This window comes from Xyrauchen texanus, chromosome 3 (assembly GCF_025860055.1).
Source record: "Xyrauchen texanus isolate HMW12.3.18 chromosome 3, RBS_HiC_50CHRs, whole genome shotgun sequence".
NCBI classification, from domain to species: Eukaryota; Metazoa; Chordata; class Actinopteri; order Cypriniformes; family Catostomidae; genus Xyrauchen; species Xyrauchen texanus.
In genome coordinates, this window is record NC_068278.1 from 48725652 (window position 1) to 48749699 (window position 24048).

At 36.8% G+C, this 24048-nt stretch overlaps 2 protein-coding genes and 1 non-coding gene across 5 annotated transcripts in view; all 3 read left to right on the forward strand.

Annotated features, from left to right (window-relative positions):
• Positions 1-5090, forward strand: part of LOC127626831 (protein FAM214B-like) — a 35235-nt gene extending 30145 nt beyond the window's left edge. For all 3 annotated transcript variants that reach the window (XM_052102902.1, XM_052102921.1, XM_052102912.1), the window contains exons 6-11: positions 1687-1745; positions 1922-2021; positions 2211-2369; positions 3005-3073; positions 3394-3593; positions 3928-5090. In XM_052102902.1, the coding sequence (XP_051958862.1) occupies positions 1687-1745; positions 1922-2021; positions 2211-2369; positions 3005-3073; positions 3394-3593; positions 3928-4081 (741 nt within the window). In that variant the 3' untranslated portion in view covers positions 4082-5090. The remainder of the gene's footprint in view (positions 1-1686; positions 1746-1921; positions 2022-2210; positions 2370-3004; positions 3074-3393; positions 3594-3927) is intronic.
• Positions 5091-9637: 4547 nt separating this feature from the next.
• Positions 9638-23675, forward strand: LOC127626878 (ran-specific GTPase-activating protein-like). Its single transcript, XM_052102982.1, has 6 exons — positions 9638-9770; positions 11140-11276; positions 21238-21395; positions 21497-21625; positions 22008-22070; positions 22380-23675. Exons 1-6 carry the CDS (start codon positions 9756-9758, stop codon positions 22517-22519), a joined length of 642 nt encoding a protein of 213 aa, XP_051958942.1. The 5' UTR covers positions 9638-9755; the 3' UTR covers positions 22520-23675.
• On the forward strand, positions 22101-22228 carry LOC127634020 (small nucleolar RNA SNORA77). The gene has a single exon (XR_007969306.1). It is a non-coding gene; the product is annotated as a small nucleolar RNA SNORA77 (small nucleolar RNA).
• Positions 23676-24048: the final 373 nt, after the last annotated feature.

A 24048-nucleotide genomic window follows, 5' to 3' on the forward strand; every position in this document is an offset into this window, starting at 1 on the left:
AAATAATAAATACTGCAGAATGTCCTGTGCTCTTTTCCATAATGGAAAAAAGCATGATAAAAGTCTATTCTATAGTACACTATATTTCAAGTCTTATGACAGCTTTGCGTATGGAAAATTCAGAAATTCAGTTATTCACTGAAAATCTTTCCCTTCATCTTAGCTCTCGAATCTCATTTGTTGCATCAAGGCATGATGTCAATGACGAGGCATGAGGGAACCAGTGAGGTTTCACAACAGTGATGCGAAACCTTGCATGATAAGTTTAGATGGGCCATTTATGGGGGATTTGAGAATTACAATTGTGAGAATTTTTTAACGAATAGCGAATTTGTTATGGGTTGGAGAAGACTTGAAATATAGCGTACAAGTCAAATGGACTACATAGTTTTTTGTGTTCAGACTGAGGTAGAAAGAAAGTCATAATGCCTTGGAATGACATGAAGGTGAGTAAAAGATAACACAATATACATTTTTGGGTGAACAAATGTTTTAAGGGGAAAGGTTTAATAGGGTTAGTGTTAAGGGGGCAGGAATAAACCGCCACCCAATTACTGACAGGTTCAGTTATGAATAAAAGATAGTGAATGGAGTACAGACATATAATGAGGAAGAAGAGAAGAGATATTTTAGTAAAATTCATTTTCCATTGCACTAGAATAAGCATTTGGACTCCAGAACAAATGCCATTGAGAGAGCCATTGTTCAAAAGGTGAGACCTACCTCACCTGACCTCACACATACAGGTTGTTCTGGCTAAATTCAGTTCCAGAATTACTTTTGGGTGAGAGGGCTTACGCAGGCTACAGAAGCTCATAAACTACTACTTTTATCATGACAGGGTCAGTGCTTGAGGCTTGAGCTCAGGACTGAAGAGAGGCCAAGAAAGGAGGAATAATAGAGAAAGTGAAGGACTGAAAATGATCATTGAAACAGGACAACAGAGAGACAAGGGGAATGAGAAAAGAGTGAAAAGGGGTTTTGAATAGAGAAACAGAGATAAATGGACGGAAATAAAGCCAAAGACTAGGTGAAAATGTACACGTTTGATACACCGACTATAGTTAGGCCTAGCTGACATAAAGATAGCCAAGGTAATCAGAATGATACCATGGACTACTGTAGTGTATGTGAAATTGCAGCAACTTCACCATCTGTAAGTATTCATCTTTAAATGTTTTTGACTAAAGTCATTGCTTTATTCATCCTTAAAAAAAAAAAAGAGTGAAATAATTTACAAAAGTGATTTCAGTAAAATTGTCTCCATCCAAACTTTTTGGAGATATATTTAGTCTTGGGTGTGCTATCTATTTAAATTTTTACATTTGGTACTTACTGAGAAATGGAAAGTTAGAAAATCTCTCATTGACATTGACTAGAATGTTTCATTTAAAATCTAATGACACAATGGCTGATGTCATAATGGGCTTCGCCTTTTCTGGATCATTTTACCTTAAAGTTTAATACTTTTCTGATTTACAAACTCAGTATTTTCTGTTAAGGAAAAGCAAATCTAGTTTAAACATTTATATGCAGCTTGTTTTTATGTGATCATAAATTAGACTCCAGCTAGTACTTTAGTATGTTATTTTCTGATGTAAGTCCAGTTTTATTTTAACGGCATATTGATGAAGTTCTTGTAATTCCTTAGATCATTGTAATATATTTTTCAAACTTTCTTTTCAGACTGCTACAGACTGTTCACGTGCAGGGAGAAGGCTCAAAGCTGGCAGCCGTCTCAAAATGTAAGTTACTTTTTTTTCACTCTCTCAAAACAAGCAAAAAATTACATTGGTTTACTCAATATTTATGCATTTTTCTTAGCGAAATTTTCCTAATGTTTAAATAAAACAAACAAACATAAACATAGACAGCTTTAATGGGTTTTGTTTTTCAAATGCATATTATTTTTTTTATATAGTCGACAGCTGCGCAGTGGACGCAGAACAGAGACCAGTCGCTCCTGTGGTTCAGTCTCCTCTTTATCATCCATTAGCAGACCTCTTCTTGGCAATTTTGAGGTACACACAAATCTGGGCAAAGTACAAATACAATAATTTATATACATTAACAAATGGCACCCGTTTTTGCATACTTTTTATTTTTGCCATTTAAACCTAAAATAATTAAAAACCTGTTCAGGAGTTTTCGGCAGTGACTATTGTTTTAATGCATTTCTAATTAGTTTTTGGGTGTACATGTGTCTTTAGGAATCAATTCTAAAGGGTCGCTTCTCTCCATCTGGGCGGATAGAGGGCTTCACTGCAGAGATCGGGGCTAGTGGCTCCTATTGCCCACAACATGCCACCTTACCTGTGCAAGTCACTTACTATGACACATCAGAGCACAGTGCCCCTTCCCCCTTCTTGGTATGTACTTAGTTCCTTTATGTGTGTATGTGTGTGTTAAAATGCATCTGGCCCATTACATTCAGTACAGGGTACTAACACATTATATGTAATGTAAAATAAATATCCATCCATCCATCCATCGTCAACCGCTTATCCTGTGTACAGGGTCACGGGGGGCTGGAGCCTATCCCAGCTAACATTGGGCGAAAGGCGGGGGACACCCTGGACAGGTCGCCAGTGTAAAATAAATATATGCTCCAAAATATTTAAAACATCGATCTGTATTTTAAATATTTTATGTAACATCTAGCCGTGTTCATGTAGCTACGAAACTGATTCACTGCATTTAAAGTGTTTAATACAACCCACAAATAAACACAGGGCATTTGGTTTCTGTTTTAAATGCCATTTCTAAATAAATGAACAAATAAATGCCAAACTGTTTGTATTTGCACCCTGCATCGAAAACAGTGTATTTCAAAGAAGCCCTCGTCTACTTGTCCAGAATTGTTGACACTCTTGCAAACATTGAATCATTTCAGAGGTGTCAGTCATATGCATATGGGGTCGATATCTCTTTAAGGTGTTTTACATCCGACATGTAAATTCTCTGTGGTAAAATGCATATTGTCATATTTTTCTGCCCTATTTAGGGGGTAATCTTGCTAGAGCCACTTGGGAAAAAAGGATACAGTGTACCTAAAGCAGGGACCATTCAAGTGGTGAGCTCAAACTCTTTTCCTTGTTTTTAGCCATTAAAAATTTTACCTTAAGGGTGCTTTCATACTAGCATTTTTGGTGTGCACCCGGGTTCGATTCACATCATGGTTTGGTTTGTTTGGATGGTTTGAACGTTGTTTTCTGAACTCTGGTCCACTTGAAAGATGGTCTGGGGTACGGTTCATGTGTACTCCAGTACAGTTTGCTGTTAATGTGAACGTAATCGTACCAAATCACTTGTGATGACGTATAAACCGCAGATTTACTTTGATGTCTTCTTTTGAAGTTTCATTAATTTGACCTTGTTTTGTGTGTTTCACAGACCTTATTCAACCCCAATAAGACTGTGGTTAAGATGTTTTTGGTGACTTATAATTTTGGGGACATGCCCGTTAATCACATGACCTTCTTGCGCCATCGTATCTTCCTGGTGCCTGTGGAGGAGACAGAGGGGTCAGGGGAGGGGCAGCAGGGCTCCTTGTCTGACAGGAAGAAGATTCTCTGCTACTTGATACACCTCAGGTAAACTTTGAATCCATAGTTGTCTTAGACATGACTCACTTTTGTTATTTTTATAATAAATTGATGAGACTGGTCTTGTGACCGTTGAAGTATGGGAGGAAACTGCTTGTTGTACTATCACTAGTTCTCTCAAATTGTTGCAAATATAGATTGCACTTTTTTCTTGCTCAGTTTCTGTTAATTAAACTTCATGTACTTTTAACTAGATTAATTATGCTCTATTTCAATAGAAACATAAAAGCAACTTTTTTTTATTTAGGAGTATTTCAATTCAAACGTAAGCAATGAAGCAGAATTAACCTATTTTTTTCTCCCCTTCATTTGCATCTGTCAGATTCCAGAGTTCCAAATCTGGGAAAATCTACTTGCACAATGATATCCGGCTGCTATTCTCCCGCAAGTCCATCGAGGTGGACGCTGGGATTCCTTACGAGCTGAAATCTTTCACCGAGGTGCCAAGAAACCCCAAATACTCCCCCAGAGTTTGAGATTGGGACGCACTGCTGCAACTGGGCAGAAGGACTGCAAGAAAAGAAAACCCCATACACTTGAAAGACTGATCTCAAACACATGAAACAAACACACTTACACACTGCAGATACATGCATATGCAGACAGATGTATGTACATACAGTCCGATATCACACCCTATTTTGGAAGACTCTAGAACTGAGTGTGTAACATGCATGCTTTGTGACTAAATTGAGTTTTCCTTTAGTGCCGTTAAACAGTTAAGCTTTGCCCTTCACTCTGCCTGCACCCAACTTCTGCTCACTGTGGACCCGTTGTATCCATGCCCACCAACCTGATCCATGCCAAAATGTTGGTGCCCAGTCATGTCATCAATGGATATGGACATCCTCGATTGAAAGGACTGATTGGATGTACAGAGAGGTGTTATTGAGAACAGGAATGTAGGAAAGCAAAGAGGGAAGAGGACTTTGGGCAAAACGAGAAATTGATTATTCAGTTCCACTTTGGAGTTTCAACAATGGACGCTATGAGTGACTTGCCCATTGGAGGTGATAAGAAAGTTCCAGGAAGGGACCAGCTAAACAAAGGACTGAAAGTCCATCCATTCAGTAGATGCATTGTGTTTACCACAACATGGGTTTTAAAGTGGAGAAAAGCCCTCAGGGTTTTGGACATTTTCTCTTTGGAAGGGCAGCTTGAAGGACACTGTTTCTATCAGCTAATTCTGTTATTGAACAGTTCAAAGCCAGAGAGCAGAAAACAAACTGTAGTATTCATGTTCACAAATGTCTTAAAAAAGCAATATGCTGCACAACTAGAGTGATTTTCTTTTTTGTGGAGGTAGTATCTCTGATAGGATTGAGGGAGATGAAAAGAATGCCAAGTGAGTGATGTAGTCAAAAGGAGAGAGGGAGGGAGAACATAACAAAAACAAAAGGGAAAGGGAGGGGATATGGGGTATTTAAAATCAGAATATGTTGTTTATGAATATTTTAAAAATGATTAAACTCTGCGACTTGCGAGTGAAACCAGTGTTTGACCGTTATTCATCATGGTTTACTTGAGAAAAAATGCCAAAGTTTGCTCCTGTAAATACTGCGTTTCATCAATAAAATACATTGCAACTCAAATTTGATTATTTATTTTTTTAAACAAATGAAAATGCTACTGTTTCATGCCAAGATGTAGATTTTTATCCTAACTGCAGCCCCTGTGGACTCCTCGGAGATTAATGACACAAACAGTTTAACTTTGGGCTTTGGCATGGAGTGAGATCTGTTTGGCTGCTATAGATTTGAAAGGCAGTAAACTCTGGAGTCATAGCACTACTGACTGCCTCATTATAATGCCCATCCAAAATAATGGCTGTTTACCCCAGTAAGATATTATGGGGCAAAATGACCCATATATGGTAATACATGGTAAATTTGATTTTGGAGATAATACTGTACATTTAAGTGTGTCCTTTGCTCCAAAAACTTGGCATTAACAAACAAAAGTTTTTGAATTTAAAATACAATTTAGGGGAATCTATATTGCAATAGCATTTCAGGGTTTTAGTATAACATTAAATTCACACATTTTGATGGTGTAGTTAGGGTTGCTATTATAGTCATATAGCTATAAAAATTAATATATTTTTTGGTTGTTAGAAAATAGTTGTGTAACAGATTACTAGACAGATAACAGATAAATTGAGAGTAATTTTGCCATTCTGAGGCACAAAATGTGTCAAAAATACTAAAACCCCTTCACAATTAGAATGATGCCATAGAGACAAGTGTAATGGAATCAGTTCAATTCAAAGCATGTAGCATTTAGGAAGTCTAAATGCCCTCATATTCTGCACAAATGTATCAAAATTCCCTTTAGAATCAGTCTCATCATTTTGCACAAAGTAATGACTTACGTTATGTTATTTTGCACAGACTGAAAAGAATGAGCTTCTCTCTGTACACTTAGAGACTAATTGGGTCAGTAGGGTTGCCACCTTGGCCCTGTAAAATTCCTGAACACTTGATCAATGACCGAAAAATATTGCTGGCCATCATACAAGAAATAAAACATTATTTACTATTATATTGTTTACTCCTTGTTTGATATGGAAATAACCACATATATACTGTAGCATTTAATTCAATCAAACAATGAAACTCTTTTATTTATTTATTTTTTATATACATTTAATTTATTTTGTTACTCAATTCATATTTTTTAATTTACTCACCCTCATGCCATCCCAGATGTGTATGACTTTCTTTCTTCTGCTGAACACAAACAAAGATTTTTTGAAGAATATATCCACTCTGTGGTTCACACAATGTAAGTGAATGGTGATGAGGCCTTTGAAGCTCCAAAAAGTAGATAAAGTCAGTATAAAAGTAATCTGACTCCAGTGGTTTAATTAATGTCTTCTGAAGCGATCCAGTTGGCTTTGGGTGAGAACAGACCTAAATATTACTCATTTTTCACTGTACATCTTGCCATTGCATTCTCTGGGCACAATCATGATTTTAAGCTTGATTTCACTTCCTAGTGCTTGAGGCATGAGCAGAAGCACTAGATCGCGCTATAGGAAGTTTCATTTATTTGACATTCGTACATTTAAACCAAAGGAAATCAATTAAATGTACATAAACGGGGGCCTGGGTAGCTCAGCGAGTATTGACGCTGAGTTCGAATCCAGGGCGTGCTGAGTGACTCCAGCCAGGTCCCCTAAGCAACTAAGTTGGCCCGGTTGCTATGGAGGGTAGAGTCACATGAAGTAACCTCCTCGTGGTCATGATTAGGGGTTCTCGCTCTCAATGGGGCACGTGGTACGTTGTACGTGGATCGCGGAGATTAGCATAAGCCTCCCTTGCTGTGAGTCTCCGCGGTGTCGTGTACAGCATGCCGCATGATAAGATGTGTGGACTGATGGTCTCAGAAGCGGAGGCAACTGAGACTTATCCTCCATCACCTGGATTGAGGCGAGTAACCGCGCCACCACGAGGACCTATTAAGTAGCGGGAATTGGGCATTCCAAAATGGGAGAAAAGAGGAGATTTGCATTCACTCAAAGAAATACATACACATTTCAAGATTTACGTGTTTCAATTATATAACAAATTTCCATTAAATTGAATTGAGTAATCTTTAACAAAATTAGGTTTTTAAAAAATCTTAGATATCTTAAGATTGTTTTTAATCTTTCATTTAGTTAAAGATCACAAAATTCAATTTAATGGATATTTGTTATGAAACTGTTTGAGTGTCACTATAAAAGAGATCTCACAATTAAAGGAAGAACATTCCTTTTTTGGACATAAACACACAAAAGTGAAAAGTTTCAATCATCCAAACAAACCAGTTAACTAAAATTAATCAGACTTTCTTATGATTCATACGAGAATGCGTTTGAGACACATCCTTGCACAGTGTGCTTAAACAAGGGTTTATAAGTGTGAACATGTTGGGAAAAATTTTAATTCTGGGACATTTTGCGTCCTGGAATTTAATTGCATTTTTCCAGGACAGGTGGCCAAAACCGGTATACGATCCTGGAAAATCCTGGATGGTTGTTAAACCTATCTGGTGCCAACCTACCTCACTCCTTAGAATTCTGGTCTTTTTACTCTTCATTTGTGCTTTCTCACAAATGAAGACTAAAAATGTATAAATAATGATGGAAAATTAAATGTCTCAGGACATTTAAATGCGAATATAAGACAGTCCTATATTTCCTTTAGCGTAAGGACATCCTAAATGTTTTTAAGTCAGTGTAAAATGAGTGAGCTAGGGGTTGTTTCTCATGGTGATCCGCAATAGAGCTCTTTATACTCTGCTTTACCTGCAGTGCCTCAGTTCAAATTAAAGCTTTAGCTCTTGTAATGTAAGGCATACGCTGTTTGCCCCTCCGAGGTTCTAGGCTTTACTTTGCACACAACTTCGGGGAAAGGATCTCATTGCATCAGCCTTCATTTTATTGAGGTATACAGTATGTCTTTTAGTATGTTCAAGTAACTTTTCCAAAGGATGCATAATGCATGTTTATTCTTGTTTCATTGTGCATCACACAATAAAATGTCAGATTATCAATGATGAAGCCAAGAGCACAGGAAACCTTAGGGCAAGAGATGCAAAGCTCCCAAAAAAGGCATTTGGGGGAAAGTATGTTTTGGATATTATCACTAAATGTGCAATGTTTCAATACAATTCATATAATGGCATGTTTAAGGGCATGTGGCATGCTACTTCACCTAAAAATATTTTAAACAGCATTTCTCATTTTTATTCTCCACCTGAAATATACTTGTTCTTATTATTTGTAAGATAAATTATTGTATTTTTTTAATGTCTATGTTATTCTGACTACCCTTAAATAAACTGAAATGAAAAGCTGAGAGCGAAGGCAACAATACTTGTGACAAATTTGCTTCTATCACCACCATCATTCAAAAGCAGTAGGCTACTCTAATTGGCTGTTAACAGAAAACATTTCCTTCACAAAAAGGTCAGTTGCAAATATTGAATTCTTTGTTGCATGTTAAAGGATTATTCTGAGTTCAGTACAAGTTAAGCTCAATTGACAGCATTTATTGCATAATGTTTATTACCACAAAAATTGATATTGACTTGTGCCTCCTTTTCTGTAAAAAAAAGCACAAATCTGGGTTACAGTGAGGCACTTACAATGGACGTGAATGGGGCCAATCTGTAAATGTTAAAATACTCACTATTTCAAAAGTATAGCCACAAGACATAAACAATATGCAAATGTGAAATGTGATTTTAGTGTGATAAAATCCCTTACTAACCTTTTCTGTGTAAAGTTCTAGCCAATTTTAAAACTTTATTTCCACGATGGAGGGGCCATGACATAACACTTTTTTTTTTTATAATTTTATTTATAAAACTACATTTTGATCTTTGACTACATGTCAAAAGATCAAGAAAAAATGTATTCCTCATGTCATGACCCCTTTAATGTCAACAAACAATAAAATAACTGTAAAAATGACAATTTAAACAACTCTACAGCTCATATGATACATAGGTTTTAACAGAAGAATTAACGTAAGTGCTTTCATAAAATTATAAGCTTCACATTTCTGCCTTTAAAGCGCCCCAAAATTGGCCTCATTCACTTCCATTGTAAGTGTCTCACTGTAACTTCGAATTTTAATCATTTTAATGTCTAAATAATGTTTATTATTATTATTATTTTTATTTTGTGGTAATCAACATTATGCAACAAATGCTGTAGAATAAGCTTAACTTTTATTGAGCCCGGAATATTCCTTAAAATTAATTCCTTAAATCTATCACATGAATTCTGCTCCAATCACTGCTGTCAAAGCATCATTGACCAGGTCAACAAATTAGGCTACTCTCCAGTCACAATTGTGGACTTTTTTTTTATTTATTTTTTTAAATACAGCTTAACTATAAATTCGTTTCACTGAATTATTTAAAATCCATACGATTCATACTGATAAACAAAACAACAACATATATTCAATTCTGTGCAATTAGAGCGCAGCCAAAAAAGTACTGTTGCGGGATATGGGGGGGTTGTGGGGGTTGGTGACGTCATCGACTCTCTCCTCCGGTTAGGCGCGCGCGAAAGCAGCGAAGTGAAATCTCTTGAGCTCGCGCTGATCAACCCCAGCAGAAACTCTATCTAATCTTCAAACATCTGCAAAAACCATGGCTGACCCAAAGGTAACAGTGCTATCACCCTCATCCCCTGTCCAATTCAGAGGATGACAGTCGGTTATTTTGGGGGGGGTTTGTTGATGATAAATGTTTTATGAGGATCTTATACAACGGAAGAGGGAAAAGCCGGCTGTGTTTTTCCTGTTCCTACCGCAAGCGTTTCGATATAATGCGTTAAAACGCCCATGTTTTTATTTGTTCATGTTAATATTCCCTCTGAAATAGCCTTGTTAAACGGTATAAAATGCATTTGTTTAGTATAACTCACGTTACACTGTCAATAGTACATGTTACATCCATCAAAATACGCTTTTTGTGTTGGTTACTGCTTTACACACCATAGATTGGTAAGAATTTGTTTTATCATTATTCCATGTTCATGACATTTCCTGTCTAAATTTGGTCCATTTATTTTTAATTGTAAGTTGCCTTGATACGACACTGTTAGCATGTATGTTAGCATTGATAACATGGAGCACACGTGATGCTCAAAACCAGTTTGTTCATCGCCTCTTTGTAAGTCTTGGTCGATTTGAGTGCTTCTACCATTTTTTTGCGTTATTGTATCAAAACAGTGGGAGTAAAAACGAGTGTCAGGCGCCTTAAACGGTGTTAGGCCTCTTTAGGCGCTTATTAGCTGTTGCTAGCCTGTATGATCAAACGATAGCAATGCTTAGTTATGAGAAACTCATGCAAGCTACGCCTTTAGACATAAACATTACTCCGGTATGTTCCTAGTTGATGGCAGTTACTAAAATAATTTGCGTGGTGATATGTATTTGGTGTTTGAACACACTTAGCTGAAATGGGTCGATCCTGCTCAAAGTTCTGTATGTGTTCTGACAGAAGTTGAAAATCTGCTGTCACACTAGTTCAAACCGAATTGAACGAAATGTATTTCCACTGTAAGACCTGCGTTGATCATTATGTAGTGGCCAGCACGTGCATGTGAACGCGGATTCCTCCAGCATCATCAGCATTTGAAGTTCAGGTTCAAAATGGGTGCAAGTTTGGTTGCAGCAGCACTTTTTAGACAATAGGACAAACTCCAGAGAGTGATCTTTTAAATCCTGCAGCTTTTCACTCCATTGATCTGATGAGCATTGTGGAAGCAAGGCCCTCACCAGACAGAATCAGGACAATGGGATGCTCAGCACATGTACTGTTATTAGGAAATTCCATTGTAAATTTGCATTATCATTTTTCAGGATAATTGTAATATTCCATCTATGACAACAATTAATTGTCAACTGATTAATTGATAGAAGCATCACTCAACTGCCACGTTCATGTTTCTTTGAACAGTGTTTTTTTTGTTATTTATTTTTTTACGTTTGTCTTACAAATGTTGCTGTTATAATTAATCCCCCTTCAGGAGGCACAAGATGATCATGAAACAACCACAGAGAATGTTGAAGACTCCAACCATGACCCTCATTTTGAGCCCATAGTCTCACTACCTGAGCAGGATGTCAAAACTCTAGAAGAAGATGAAGAGGAACTTTTCAAAATGTGAGTCCATGTATAGCCCCCAAATGTGCATTGGCCTCAATTTTTCACATGGTTGTTTTTTGTACTTTCTCATATGTTCTGTTCTTGAACTCTTGGGCTGTCATGATTATAAAATTTGACTGATGATTTATTGTCATACAAATAATTGTGATTATGACGATTAGTTGTCTGTTTTTGAGATTTCACCATCATGGTGTTTACTTGTCATACAAATTGTCAAGTGTATGTGTGCTTCATACACATTATGAAGCAATTTATCTGAATTTAACTTTGAATCATAATAGGAGGGAAATACACTCATTGTGTCCTCCTAATAAAGTGCCCGACTTGGTCTTCTGCTGTTTTAGCCCATCCATTTCAAGGTACAATGTGCATTCTGAGATGCTATTCTGCTCTCACAAATTGAGTGGTTATCTGAGTAGCCATACTCCGCCATACCATAGCCTTTTCTATCCGCTCTAACCTGTCTTGCTATTCTCCGCTGGCCTCACTCATCAACAATGCATTTCCATCCGCTGAGATAATTTTTTTCCCTATTCTGATGTTTGATTTTATGCATTGCACTGCTTCCACAAAAGTTTAAATCAACAGTCAAAAAGTATCTTAAGAACTGGGCAAGAGGGTGCCTGCAAAGCTCAGTGGTAAAGGCGCTGGCTACCACCACTTGAGTTCACTATCAGTTTGAATCCCAGGGCGTGCTAAGTTAATCCAGCCAGGTCTCCTAAGCAACCAAATTGGCCCAGTTGCTAGGGAGCGTAGAGTCACATGGGGTAACCTCCTCATGGTCGATATAATGTGGTTTGTTCTCGGTGGGGCGCATGGTGAGTTGAGCGTGGCTGGCGTGAAGCCCCCACACGCGTTATGTCTCTGTGTCAACACGCTCAACAAAATGTAAACAAAAATCTGTTTATTATCAATGCGCTCGAAACATGTTGATTAATAATGCTAATTTCAGACAGGAAAAATTCATTTCTAATCTAAAGGTGCTCTGGAACTTCAATAACAAACAATACAAACCTTGCTTAGCTGAACCGTCTGAGTCATATCAGACACATGAAGATTGTATCTGCTTCATTTTCTGTGGTGCATTTTAGTGAAAGATGCTCACAGTATTTCTCTGCTACAGTCTACTGTTATTAATATAACCGTGTCTGCAGATGTACTATGCGAAGCTTCATGCCGCGCAGGGAGAGAGATTCAGAGCGTGCAAAGCGTGAAAATGCATTAATGAAACGTGTTCGGTGCTATAGAATAAAATATCAAGGATATGACTGGGAAAGATTATTGCTTTCTATTAGGGCTGCAACTAACAATTATTTTGATAATCGATTAATCTAACGATTATTCGGCTATTGTTGCAACGATTCATCATTAGCTCTTAACCGATTATTCTGCTTGTGTCCTGACTTAAAACGTTATATTAAACGTGCTTACTAACAATAAAGAGGGGGGGGGAAATTATCTTTTAAAAATACCTCTAAGTGACATTGTGTTTTTGTTTTATTCCATTTAAAAAAATTTGAAAAATCCTTAAAACAAGATACATTTAATTGGGAAGCAACATATAAGGTATTTAGATTTGCTTTAAGAGAATGTATCATAAATATATGTGTTTTTTACTTGGTTATACTTCTCTATACTGGTTATCTTGAATAACTATATTTTAGGGATGCACCGAAATTTCGGCGCCGAAAATGGCACTTTCGGTTTTTGGCTGAAAGAGAAAAAAGGCCGAAAATATATACTTACTCGCCCCGCCCCTCAGTGCTCCGATTTCACTCTGGATCAATCTAGCCCTTATCACGGCTGTTAGATAATTCCACAACGGCGCTACCAAACAAAGGCCGATCATGTCAGCGGTGTCTGATAAGGACATCAAATTTGCGATCTGCAGTGCTTGTTCAGCAGAACTTTCGAGATATATATACAGAGTACATCAAGAGATTCTACAGGAAAGTGCCCCGATCCACAGCAGTGCCACAACTAGTGCAGCTACACCACAACTTGAGACGTATCTAGCTGAACTACGCCAGAAGTGACAATCCCCTTGACTACGGTCGCATAAACAAAGACCGCTTTCCTTTGCTTGCGCGGATTGCACACAGGTATTTATCTGCCCAAGCACCAGCTCAGAAAGTGAGAGACTGTTCAGTGCAGCATCTCATGTTCTTGATGAGCTTTCTGACAGGAGAGGCTGTCAGAAAGTTTAGCAACTTTTGTTCTTGAAGAGAAACCGGTCACTTGTACTTAAATAGAAAATGGTCTTCACTTGAGGATACATCTGTCGTTTACAGTTGAGGTTGGATTTAGTTCAATTACTGCGGTTTTGCACTGTTGTTTTGCACAATCATTTTCACTTAAAGTGTACATACGTTTAAATAAACAGAATGGAGCACTGATCTATATATATAATTATATATTATAGTTCTATATAGATCAGTGGAATAGAGGCCCTCTGCCATTCGGTGTTCTGCCTTTTTGTTTTAATTAAAATTACTGTTGCATATTTAAACTTTTTGAAAGATGTTAGCTAAGTTCATTACTTGACTGTTGTTTTGCATATAATAGTTTTCTAAAACTTCACATTATTTGGATAATTGTTAATAAAATCTATAAAATTAGATTTTTACAGAACTGAATGAAGAATAATATTTAATATAGTTTTAATATATTTTTTGTCCAATTTGGTGTTACTTTCAATAAAAGTGTGATTTATTTTATTGGTTTGTAGTTTTTCAATTCAGATTCATTAAATTCATGAAATTAATGAAAAAGTATAATATTAATACAATACTCGCATGCAGTAAAGTCAAAATATAGTTATTCAAGATCTGTTCTCTAAAAGCAAGTATAAATATCTTGAATGCTGCTTCTCATGTGAATGCATATTTAAAGGTTTTTAGATGTTTACAAATATTTGTGTTTTTAATATTATATTCAACATTCTCTGATAACAATTTTTTCTTCTGCAGTATAGCTGCCAAAGAAAATGTGCATTGTTTTAAATGAGTTTGAGATATTTTTATTGGAAAACAAGCCAAAACAAATCAAAAACATAGTTTGTTGCAGTGTATAATGGGGCGTAGACTACCCTGTCTCACCTCTATTCACTTCAATCCATCTTTAACTCACAAAAAAGGAAAATCTCTTATTAATAAAGCTGCTTATTGCTAATTTTCTTCTCAATAAGAAATGCACAGTGACATATATTATGATTCAATAAGTCACAAGCCAATACATTCTAAGCTAGCTGCATTAAGCGTGCATTAAGCGTGTCTCTAGGGATGAGCATCACCGTGACAGAGTGCGCATCAGCCGGGTTCAGTTTTAATCTCTCCCCCTTAGATCGGGACATTCGTGCAACTCCTAGAAGAGGCGCTGACCGCATAGAAAAATGCCAGTTTCGGAGTTTGACGGTATTTACATGATCTGCTTCTGTATTATTTGAACTTTAATAAAGCTATATTGCATTAAAGATGTAAAGTCGGGGTGTTTTCTTTAAAGACGCTCGACACGCAAGTTTTGCTTCAGTGGCGCTGTAGCTCCAGCTCCACTTATTCCACAACGAGAGTGCTTATGTATTTACTTTTTTGGTATTTTTGTATAATTACCTCATACTTGGCAATCTACATCACCTGAAACCTGTTTGGAAAGTTTAGAGTGCATCTAGACTGTGAGGTGTGTAATTCTTCCTCAGTCAGGTGCGAACTGCAGTGCTGCTCACGCATCATCATTGGAGTTTAAAGTGATCTCATGTTACATTAAATTATATCAAACGGTTATTCGACAACGAAAATTTGTCAGCAATTTTTTTTGTTGTCGATAAAGTCAACTAATCATTTCAGCCCTACTATCTATGCCCTGGAGCGCTTGCGGTGTACACAGCTCCATTGTTTTGTCATGCTGCTAACCTAAAGTGTAGAAACGGTGAAATGGATCTGATCAGACAAATTAATGATTCCGATATTAGAAAAATTATGAATATCAGATCCGATTATCGGCCAGGGCGATAATCGTTTGACCCGTCTACTAAATGCATAGTTGTGAGTCTATCTCGATTGGGATGCTATCAGAATTATTTGTTTTTGTTGGCCTAGATTATAGCACCTGCCTAACTAAATACCTGCTTACAGAGCACTATTTTTATTTTTTACAGTGTGCGTTGCATCTGCAGCCTACATGGCAGCAAATGATATGCACATTCCATCAACACTCATTGTCACCCTACTAGTGATGCACTGATCCGATACCTGGATCGGTATTTGCTCAGATACTGAAGCTTTTAGAAGGATTGGGTATCGGTCCGATGAGCCCGATCCAAATCCGACACTGTGTGTTAATCGTGTTCATTAATGTCAAGCTCAGACAAAAGAACCATAAAAACAATTAAAGTAGTTCATATGACTCGTGCATTTTATTCAAAGCCACTTGAAGATAGGGCTGGCTGATAAAACTATATCGATATACATCACAATAAAGAAAGTCCATGATAAGCTTTTGAGTAATTTTCTATATTTCTTGCGTGTCGCTAAAACACAAGCAGTTCGGCTTTCTCAGGCTGTGTTTCCACTGGGGCGGACGAAATCCACTCAAATGTGCTCAGCACTAGGAGAGCGCTTGCTCCGCACCGCTGCCAATCCTATGATCCACCTTGCGAGCACGATGCTCTGCTTTCATAGGAATTAAATGAAAATGCTCTCAGCTTCGCTCACAACGCGTCAGTGGTAACGTAGGGTCAGACTGGATGAACTTGCTAATGCTAGCTGCCTTGCTAATGATTAGGCTACATCGGACACCGGATTGATTCCATCCGCACCGCAAGACTTCATGATAATGGTTGCGCCCTCTCATCGTCTCTAGTGAAGAGCGCGACAGAGTGATGTGTACAGCAGCGCTGATCTTTCGGCACTGTAATCTTGAATATTGTACTCTAGCAACAAACATGCATCATTTCTGCCCTGTCCCGCTCCGCTCGCGTTGCCTCTTTGTTTTTTATTTTTTTTTTAAATTTTTCCTGCATGTGTGTAGACTAGGGTTGTGCCGATAGACGATGATATCAGGGATCGACGATAGTCAGATATCGCCAATAGCTGATGCCTTTGACGATATCAAGACGATATTTGGCTCATTTTTCCATTCATGTATTATTATTATTATTATTATTATCATCAAATTAATATTACAATTAATTTGCCCTGCCATATTTTCACATCGATATCACCGCATATAACCAACACTTGCAACACTGACACACGCGTCAGAGGATTATAAAAATGAAACATTTAAAATGTTTTAAAAACAGACTACAAAACTACATCCCACATCATAATTAAATTGCAAGGTTATAGACCTATATTCACAAATTATGTTGAGTGCTTGTTATAAGAGACACATCATTCTCATACAGTTTTTGCTTGAGCCATGGCAAAAACGGCATCGTCATTCATCTGCATTTTGTTTTCTTTGCATATCACATTAACATAAAATTGTAATGATAGTACTAATAATATTAATACTAATAACGCTGCAATACGTTGCTGTTATTATTATACGATTAAAAATTATATAACCACCCATACCTCTGCAGTGGGGTTCTCCGGGATGAATGTCGTTTCGAGACATTTTTCCTCCAGTTTCCAATCCTCCGAAATATAATGGACTGTCACAGACATGTAGGGGGTCATGTTTCCATTCAAATCTTTAGTTCCCTCGTTTTATTGTACAGATCGGGGATAGCAGTGTTGAAGTACTTGCGCCCTGGCAGCTTGTACTGTTTGTCAAAGTTTGTACTAGATTAGGGTTGTGCCGATGGACGATATCATCGTCCATCGTGATGGCTGACCAACATCACGATGTCGAGCCACCATCGTGATGCCACGCCCCCTTTTGCGAGTCTTGCTAGTGAGACTCACTAATCCTAGTCTCTTCTATAGTTAACCTAAAAACTTTGCAGGGATTGCTCTGTAAATTAAATTGAGAATATAACTAATGCATATACGCTATTTTAAATACTGTAGTATATGCCAGATATGTGACGTGTTAGCCTGTGAAAATACCGTGTCAGGCAGGCTACACAAATATTGATCTGGACATTGTTAGCTTCTTGTCTTTTTTTTACATGTCTTACACTGTACATTTAGATTAAAATATTTTATGTTGTAGGCTACAAGAAAATAGCCTTTATTAATTAATTATTAGTAGTTGTAGCGTCTCAGAAAATGTTGCTCATTGTCACATAGAGCTATGTACTCTTGTATACACTGAAGCGGCAGTTTAAGATCAACCCAGACCAGCGAACGTCAAATAACTTTTGTCTGGTTAATACTTTTAAAGAAAAATTTCCTTGGCCATAAATCCACAATGTCAAATCAAATGAAAGAAACAAGGTGAATATGAACACACATTTATTAAATCATAGAAGAACAACAAATGAAAAGGGAACAACACTCAGACCGAAACTCGGCATTAACATTTCACTATAATTAGCAGCACAATTAACTTCAGCACAGGCTACAAAATAAATTGTTATTGAAATATTGTAAAGTGGACATATGAACCTCACAAATGAACGTTTAAAAAATAATATGCAAAATCGAATAGCTCCGCAACGGATGGCGAAAAATGCATAAAGAAGTCTAATATCTTTCACCATAGACCATGTTTAATTTTCGATGTTTCTGGCCAGAAATACCAACCTATTCACTTTATCTGGTTTTAATAAGCTGCGGATTGGAGTAACTACACTACCCGCTGTGCTGAAGACCCGCTCTGATGGAGTACTGGTAGCACATATGCACAGATATTTCCGTGCTAATCTTGCCATGAACGGAAACCTTTTGTCGTTCGTTTTCCACCAAGTCAGCGGGTCCTCTTCCCCATCAATGGCCATTTCCTGCAGGTACATGGTCATTTCTGCCTCGACCTTTTGCTCATCAGCGAGCGTGGCTGTGGCTGCTCTCTTCGCAAGAAGGCTGCCCAAAGACGACTTTTTTTTTCTTGGGCGCAATATATTAAAAAGCCCGGATGAGTACTAATTAGTTGGGCTAGTAAAATAACGAAATTATAGTTTTTCAGTAGAAAAAAAATATCTATGTAAAGAGATATATTAAAATAAAAAGTGCTTAAAAGTGCACAACTCTTCTTAAGTGGAAGAAATATTTTTCCCCCTTACGTGCAACCTATTGGAAAGCGCGGATGAGTCAGTTGGGATAGTAAAATAACGAAATTATAGTTTTTAAGTGGGAAATAGTATTTATGTAAAGAGATATATTAAAATAAAAAGTGCACAACTCTTCTTAAGTGAAAGCTAAAAAAAAAAATGCTTCACGTGTCGTGCAACCTACTGATAAAGCGCCGACGATGGGTTGGGTTAGTAAAATAACGAAATTATAATTTTTCATAATTTTTGAAAATTATATGAAATTATATAACACCACGCCCCACCCCACCGACGATATCATCGTCCATCGTGATGTTTTACTGTCAACATCGTCAACTGCCAATTTAGGGGACATCGCCCAACCCTATACTAGATCTCTAAAACTCAATTGTATGATAGGAGACCATCTTCTTTGCGATATAATTGGAGACAGCTGCTGTGCACTGGGCCCACATTTCACGGTTTCGTTTGTACTTGGTGCCTTTTGCAAAAGCTCCGATGATAGATGACTGACTTTGATCTTTGCCGACCACAGCTTTTCTTGGTGCTAGCTTAGCAGCATCAGCATGGTGCTGGGCACGGAAATGTACATATAGGGTTGAGACTCCTTCACCGGCACAACTCTCGTGCAAAGTTTGCAAATTGCATGTGTGATATCCACAGGCTCGCCTTTTGTGTCTGGTTTAAAACCGAAATATTGCCAAATAGGTGACGGGACATTTTCTTTATCTTTGTTCGCAAAATGATGGACGACGATAAATTAACAAATAAGTAAATTATTGCCCCCCTGCGCAATAATATCGTGTAAATACTGGACTGCTGTCACTGCTTCAGAACAAACAAATGATCTTTTAGCATTCATTTTCAATTGATAACCGGTAAAATTGGTAAAAGATCCCGCAGACTCCACTGCTTTGGCCATCTCTGGAATCCCCGTGCAGTTTTGTAGAGACTATTTTTACTGTTTAGAATACATTTTTTCTTCTATTCTTCCGTCATCTTTGAAATAAAAAAAAAAGAAAGTTCAATGTGTAAATGTATATCGTAATAAATATCGATATCGAACAATATGAAAAAGATTATTGTGATAACAATTTTGGCCATATCGCTCAGCCCTACTTGAAGACATAAAATAGCTCTGTGAATCACAAAAGGCTGTGTGTAATAAGTAAATAAAATGCATGCGCAGCTCCAGCTCATTATTGAATGGCGCAGCTCTGTTTACAAACACTCGCACCCGTGGCTATTTTTAGCCTCCACAGCAGTGCAGAATATTTGAGCGATTCTCACGAACAACAACTTGGATGTAGATGCTTAATAGTTTGGTTCACTTATAATATGCATTTAGAATGGCATATTTACCAGAATTTGAATAAGCTAATTATACTACTGTGAACTTGCCTACAAACAGACACATAGAGGACTTCCTGGTTATCTGTTTACAAATGATAATATTTAAGTTGAATGGGTTCCAAAAAATAACTGTCTGAATGAAAAGTGAGCTGATATCTTACAACTAAATGGAACAAAAAAAGAGATCTGAATCCTTTAAAGTCCAGATACAAGTTGAGAGAATTTTGCAAAAAAATAAAAAAATATTCAACTGAAGACTGGAATTACTGTTAATTTTGCTACTACATTATCCAGTATACAGGTTAACAATAATGTTTTTCTTAAGCTATCCATTTATATTGAAATAATGTGTAGTTAGAGGTTTGTGATTCTTTACATATTAAAGAGCACACCCAATTAGTTCCACACAATAATGTAAAGATATTATAAACCGATTATGCAAAAAAAAAAAAAAAAAAAAAACTGGATCGGTATTGGCCAATACTAATATTTCCGATATCTTGATCGGAAGAGAAAAAGTGCCAACATTGTAAACATGTAAAGTGTTGGTCCCATGTTTGATGAGCTAAAATAAAAGATCCCAGACATTTTCCATACACACAAAAAGCACAAACGAAGAAGCGAGCAGTATTTGCTGATGTCAACGTTGTGAACTGAGTGCCCCATGGTGGCGGTGGGGTTATGGTATGGTGAGGCATAAGCTACGGACAACATTGCAACAATTGCATTTTAAATTAGATTAAGGAAAAATGATTGAATATTGAAATTACACCCGTAAAACCGATTATCGGATGATGTATAAATGGCACACACATCTGATCAGAGTACTTGACAAGCGGTTAATCTTCACGTGCTCTTCAGGAGTCTGGTGTGTGTCAGTGAGACAGGTGGATTTCATTTGGGGTGCTCTCATAATGCAAAAACCCTGGAATATGAGAGACAACAACATGCCGTTCATAGCATTTATATATTTGCTTAAAATTATATATAAAAAAAATTGTAAAATGTGATTTGTATTTTGGAAGTGCACAATAATCCCAATCAGCTGATTATTTAATAATCACGTTTTATTGATGCATGATGTCCACTAGTCAGATCTTTAAAAAACATTTTTAACCATTCAGGGTGTGATGTTACATCTAAACCACTATTAATGATTACCTTTCCTGTAAATCTAGATGACTGTTGTCTTTGTTATGGTTTCATTATTTTAACATGGTGATGTGGTGAGATGCAAATCTGAAATATTTTCCGTTGTCTTCTGTTGTAATAGACAGATGGGTAACTTTCTCATAAACCTCTTTTTGGAAAATAAAAGATTAGGAAAAACTGTTCTTGTTTGGAAGTGGGAATAAAATTTCCTCTGATATAATTCACCAGATAAGTCACAAAAATCTACTTAAAGCTGACAAATTCACCTTTTTTTTTTTAATATATGGTTTTGACTAGGAGGGCAAAGCTGTACCGTTTTGCCAGTGAGAACGACCCCCCTGAGTGGAAGGAACGTGGTACAGGTGATGTCAAACTCCTGCGACACAAAGAGAAGGGTTCCATTCGTCTTCTCATGAGGAGAGATCGCACCCTCAAAATCTGTGCCAACCACCACAGTGAGTTTTACAGTACAGTGCATCCATTCTATTCATCTTCTGTTAACTGTTTAGCTTTCATTATTTTTTAACAAAATTATGGAAATCCTCTTATTCTGTAGTTATGCCATTGATGGAGCTGAAGCCCAATGCAGGTAGTGATAGGGCCTGGGTGTGGAATACACTTGCTGACTTTGCCGATGAACAACCCAAAGCAGAGATGCTGGCTATCCGATTTCTCAATGCAGAAAGTAAGTATAAATTAAGGTATTAGTTTTCATTAACCAAAACCTATGTTGACGAGTGGTTTTATTTTGTTTTAATTTCAACCTAGCTATGACAGGTCAAATTGAAAAGTGTAAAACTATACAATGAAAGATTCTCAAGGCTTTTAATATAATATTGAAATTAATTCAGAAACTAAAAAGTGAAACTTGAATTTACTCTTCAAAAATAAATAAAATAAAACTGCTCATACAAACAAAACAATACAAGTAAAATGTTGTAAATAATAGTAATTGCCTTATAAAATGTTTCTTAAATGCGTTGGTGGTTTTTGTTATTTTTATATCTGTAGTTTAATTGACTTCTGCTTGTTTGTGCTCATCATTAATAATTTCCTTTTTCTTACAGATGCACAGAAGTTCAAAATGAAGTTTGATGAATGCAAAGAAGAGGTCAGAAAGTTCCTAGAAGGTAAGACAACATTTTCTACCAAGTAAGCACGCAGACTCACTCTGTTTAAGACTGAAACATCCAGTCTTAAACTTTCTTCGTCTGCAACAGTCACATGCAGAATGTACAAATTGCCTTACCATTACATTGAAGGTGACAGTACTTTCTGATACATTCAGATGCATTCATATGGTTGACTATTTTTTTATTATTATTATAATTTACATTAAGTTTGTTTAGGAATGCAATTCTAAACTCTTGAATTGAGAACCTAAACTTGCCTTTCATTTCAAGAGCCTCCAAAAATGCATTTGTTTAACTTTCTCACAGGTGACATGAACAGTGCCAACAAAGTGGCAGAAAAGCTGGAGGTGCTGTCCGTAAAGGATGACAAGTCAAAGAGTTCAGAGGACAAGAAAGAGAAGGCGGAGGAGGTGAAGAAAGAGAAGGCGGAGGAGGTGAAGAAATGAGCCCAGGAACGCTGCCTCATATGGATCCTCCACTTGCCATTTCCCCTTTTTCTACAACAGACTCTGCAAACTAAATTTGGACAATTTTTTTTTTGGTTTTTCCTTTTGGCCTCTTGACTTCACAAGACCTTGGTGCCACTCTTAATGCATTCATTTCTCAGTCATTAAGATGTTGTGAGCTTCTGTCCCATTCACAAACTCTCATATCGCCCTTCATCTTTTCATACATTGTGGACCAGTCGTCAGTTATCATGTATTTGTGTATTGACATGACATGCTACAATACAAGGCTTGTGCTATTGATTGATTCCCACATTGGGTAACCTCTTTTGTTGTTTTCCTTTTGTACTTTAAAAGAGTTATATTGAGTGTCTAGATGAGCACTGTCTGATATGAGAGCAGGCTGTATGAGTTGGTAGGGAGTATGAGTATCGGAGATCAATGACTTTTCCTAACAGTAAAGTCACACGAGGAATGTTTGACTTCTAAGTGGCTCGAATTTGCTGTTCTTGAATTTACTAATTTTCTGTGGAGGGGTGCGTCAGGAAAAACGTTTGTCAGTTCTGTCATCAATAACTGAAGGAAGTTTTTCAACCTATAATGTGTGACCCTCTTCTGTTTGAAATGAAAATCAAGACAATAAAGAATGGTTGACTATTCAATTGAGTGTTTGTGGTGCTCCCACAAGCTGGAAAAGTAGCAAGTATCTACAATTTTGTCATCAAAAAGAAGCTGTTTATCGAATTGATTGTGCTTTTTACATGACAAATTATTAACTACCCTTATAACAGATTTATATCTTTACAAAAGGGTTACTCCAAATTAAAGTCAAAGAAACAACATTTGCAATGATTTAAAGGGCATATCTGTGGTGTGTCTGATGACCACACAGAATGCCTTTTGGCTTTTAGAAGATGTTTTCTGCGTTTTAAATTTTTTTTTTTTTTTTACTTTGTACATTTTAGGAATTGCAATTTTTATATTGTGTTTAATGAACAGCAAATTTTCCACATTCCCTGTTTTGAGCATTTTGATAAAAACAGCAGGGTCCCTTAGTATTACTTTGACATTTGATAATTGACACATTTTCTAGTGGTAATTAATTATTCATAATGTAAAGGGTTGTGATCAAACCAAATTAAAAGACTGATGCTTTGTCATACACTGGTGTCTGTTTGACTTCCATTTAAAATCAGATCTCTGTGTTTTTAACATTTTAGTTGCATAGTGTCCAACGATAAAATGTAAAGTAGACTAGAATTATGCCACGATGAATGAGAAAACGGCTTAATTTGACACTGAAATGCCAGCATTACACTGCAGACGGTTAACAAAATTACATTAAGTGCCACTGTATTTTTCTAACAACTGAAAAGTATACAAATGTTTCTAAAAAGGAAAATGCATCATATTGTGTATGAATTTTAAGAGCATTAAATCCACTAACTTGTTAAGCAAGATTTTATGTCTGTGAACTAGTTTGATATCGAATGTTTCCATTAACCGATTATTGTTATATAAAGTGGTTG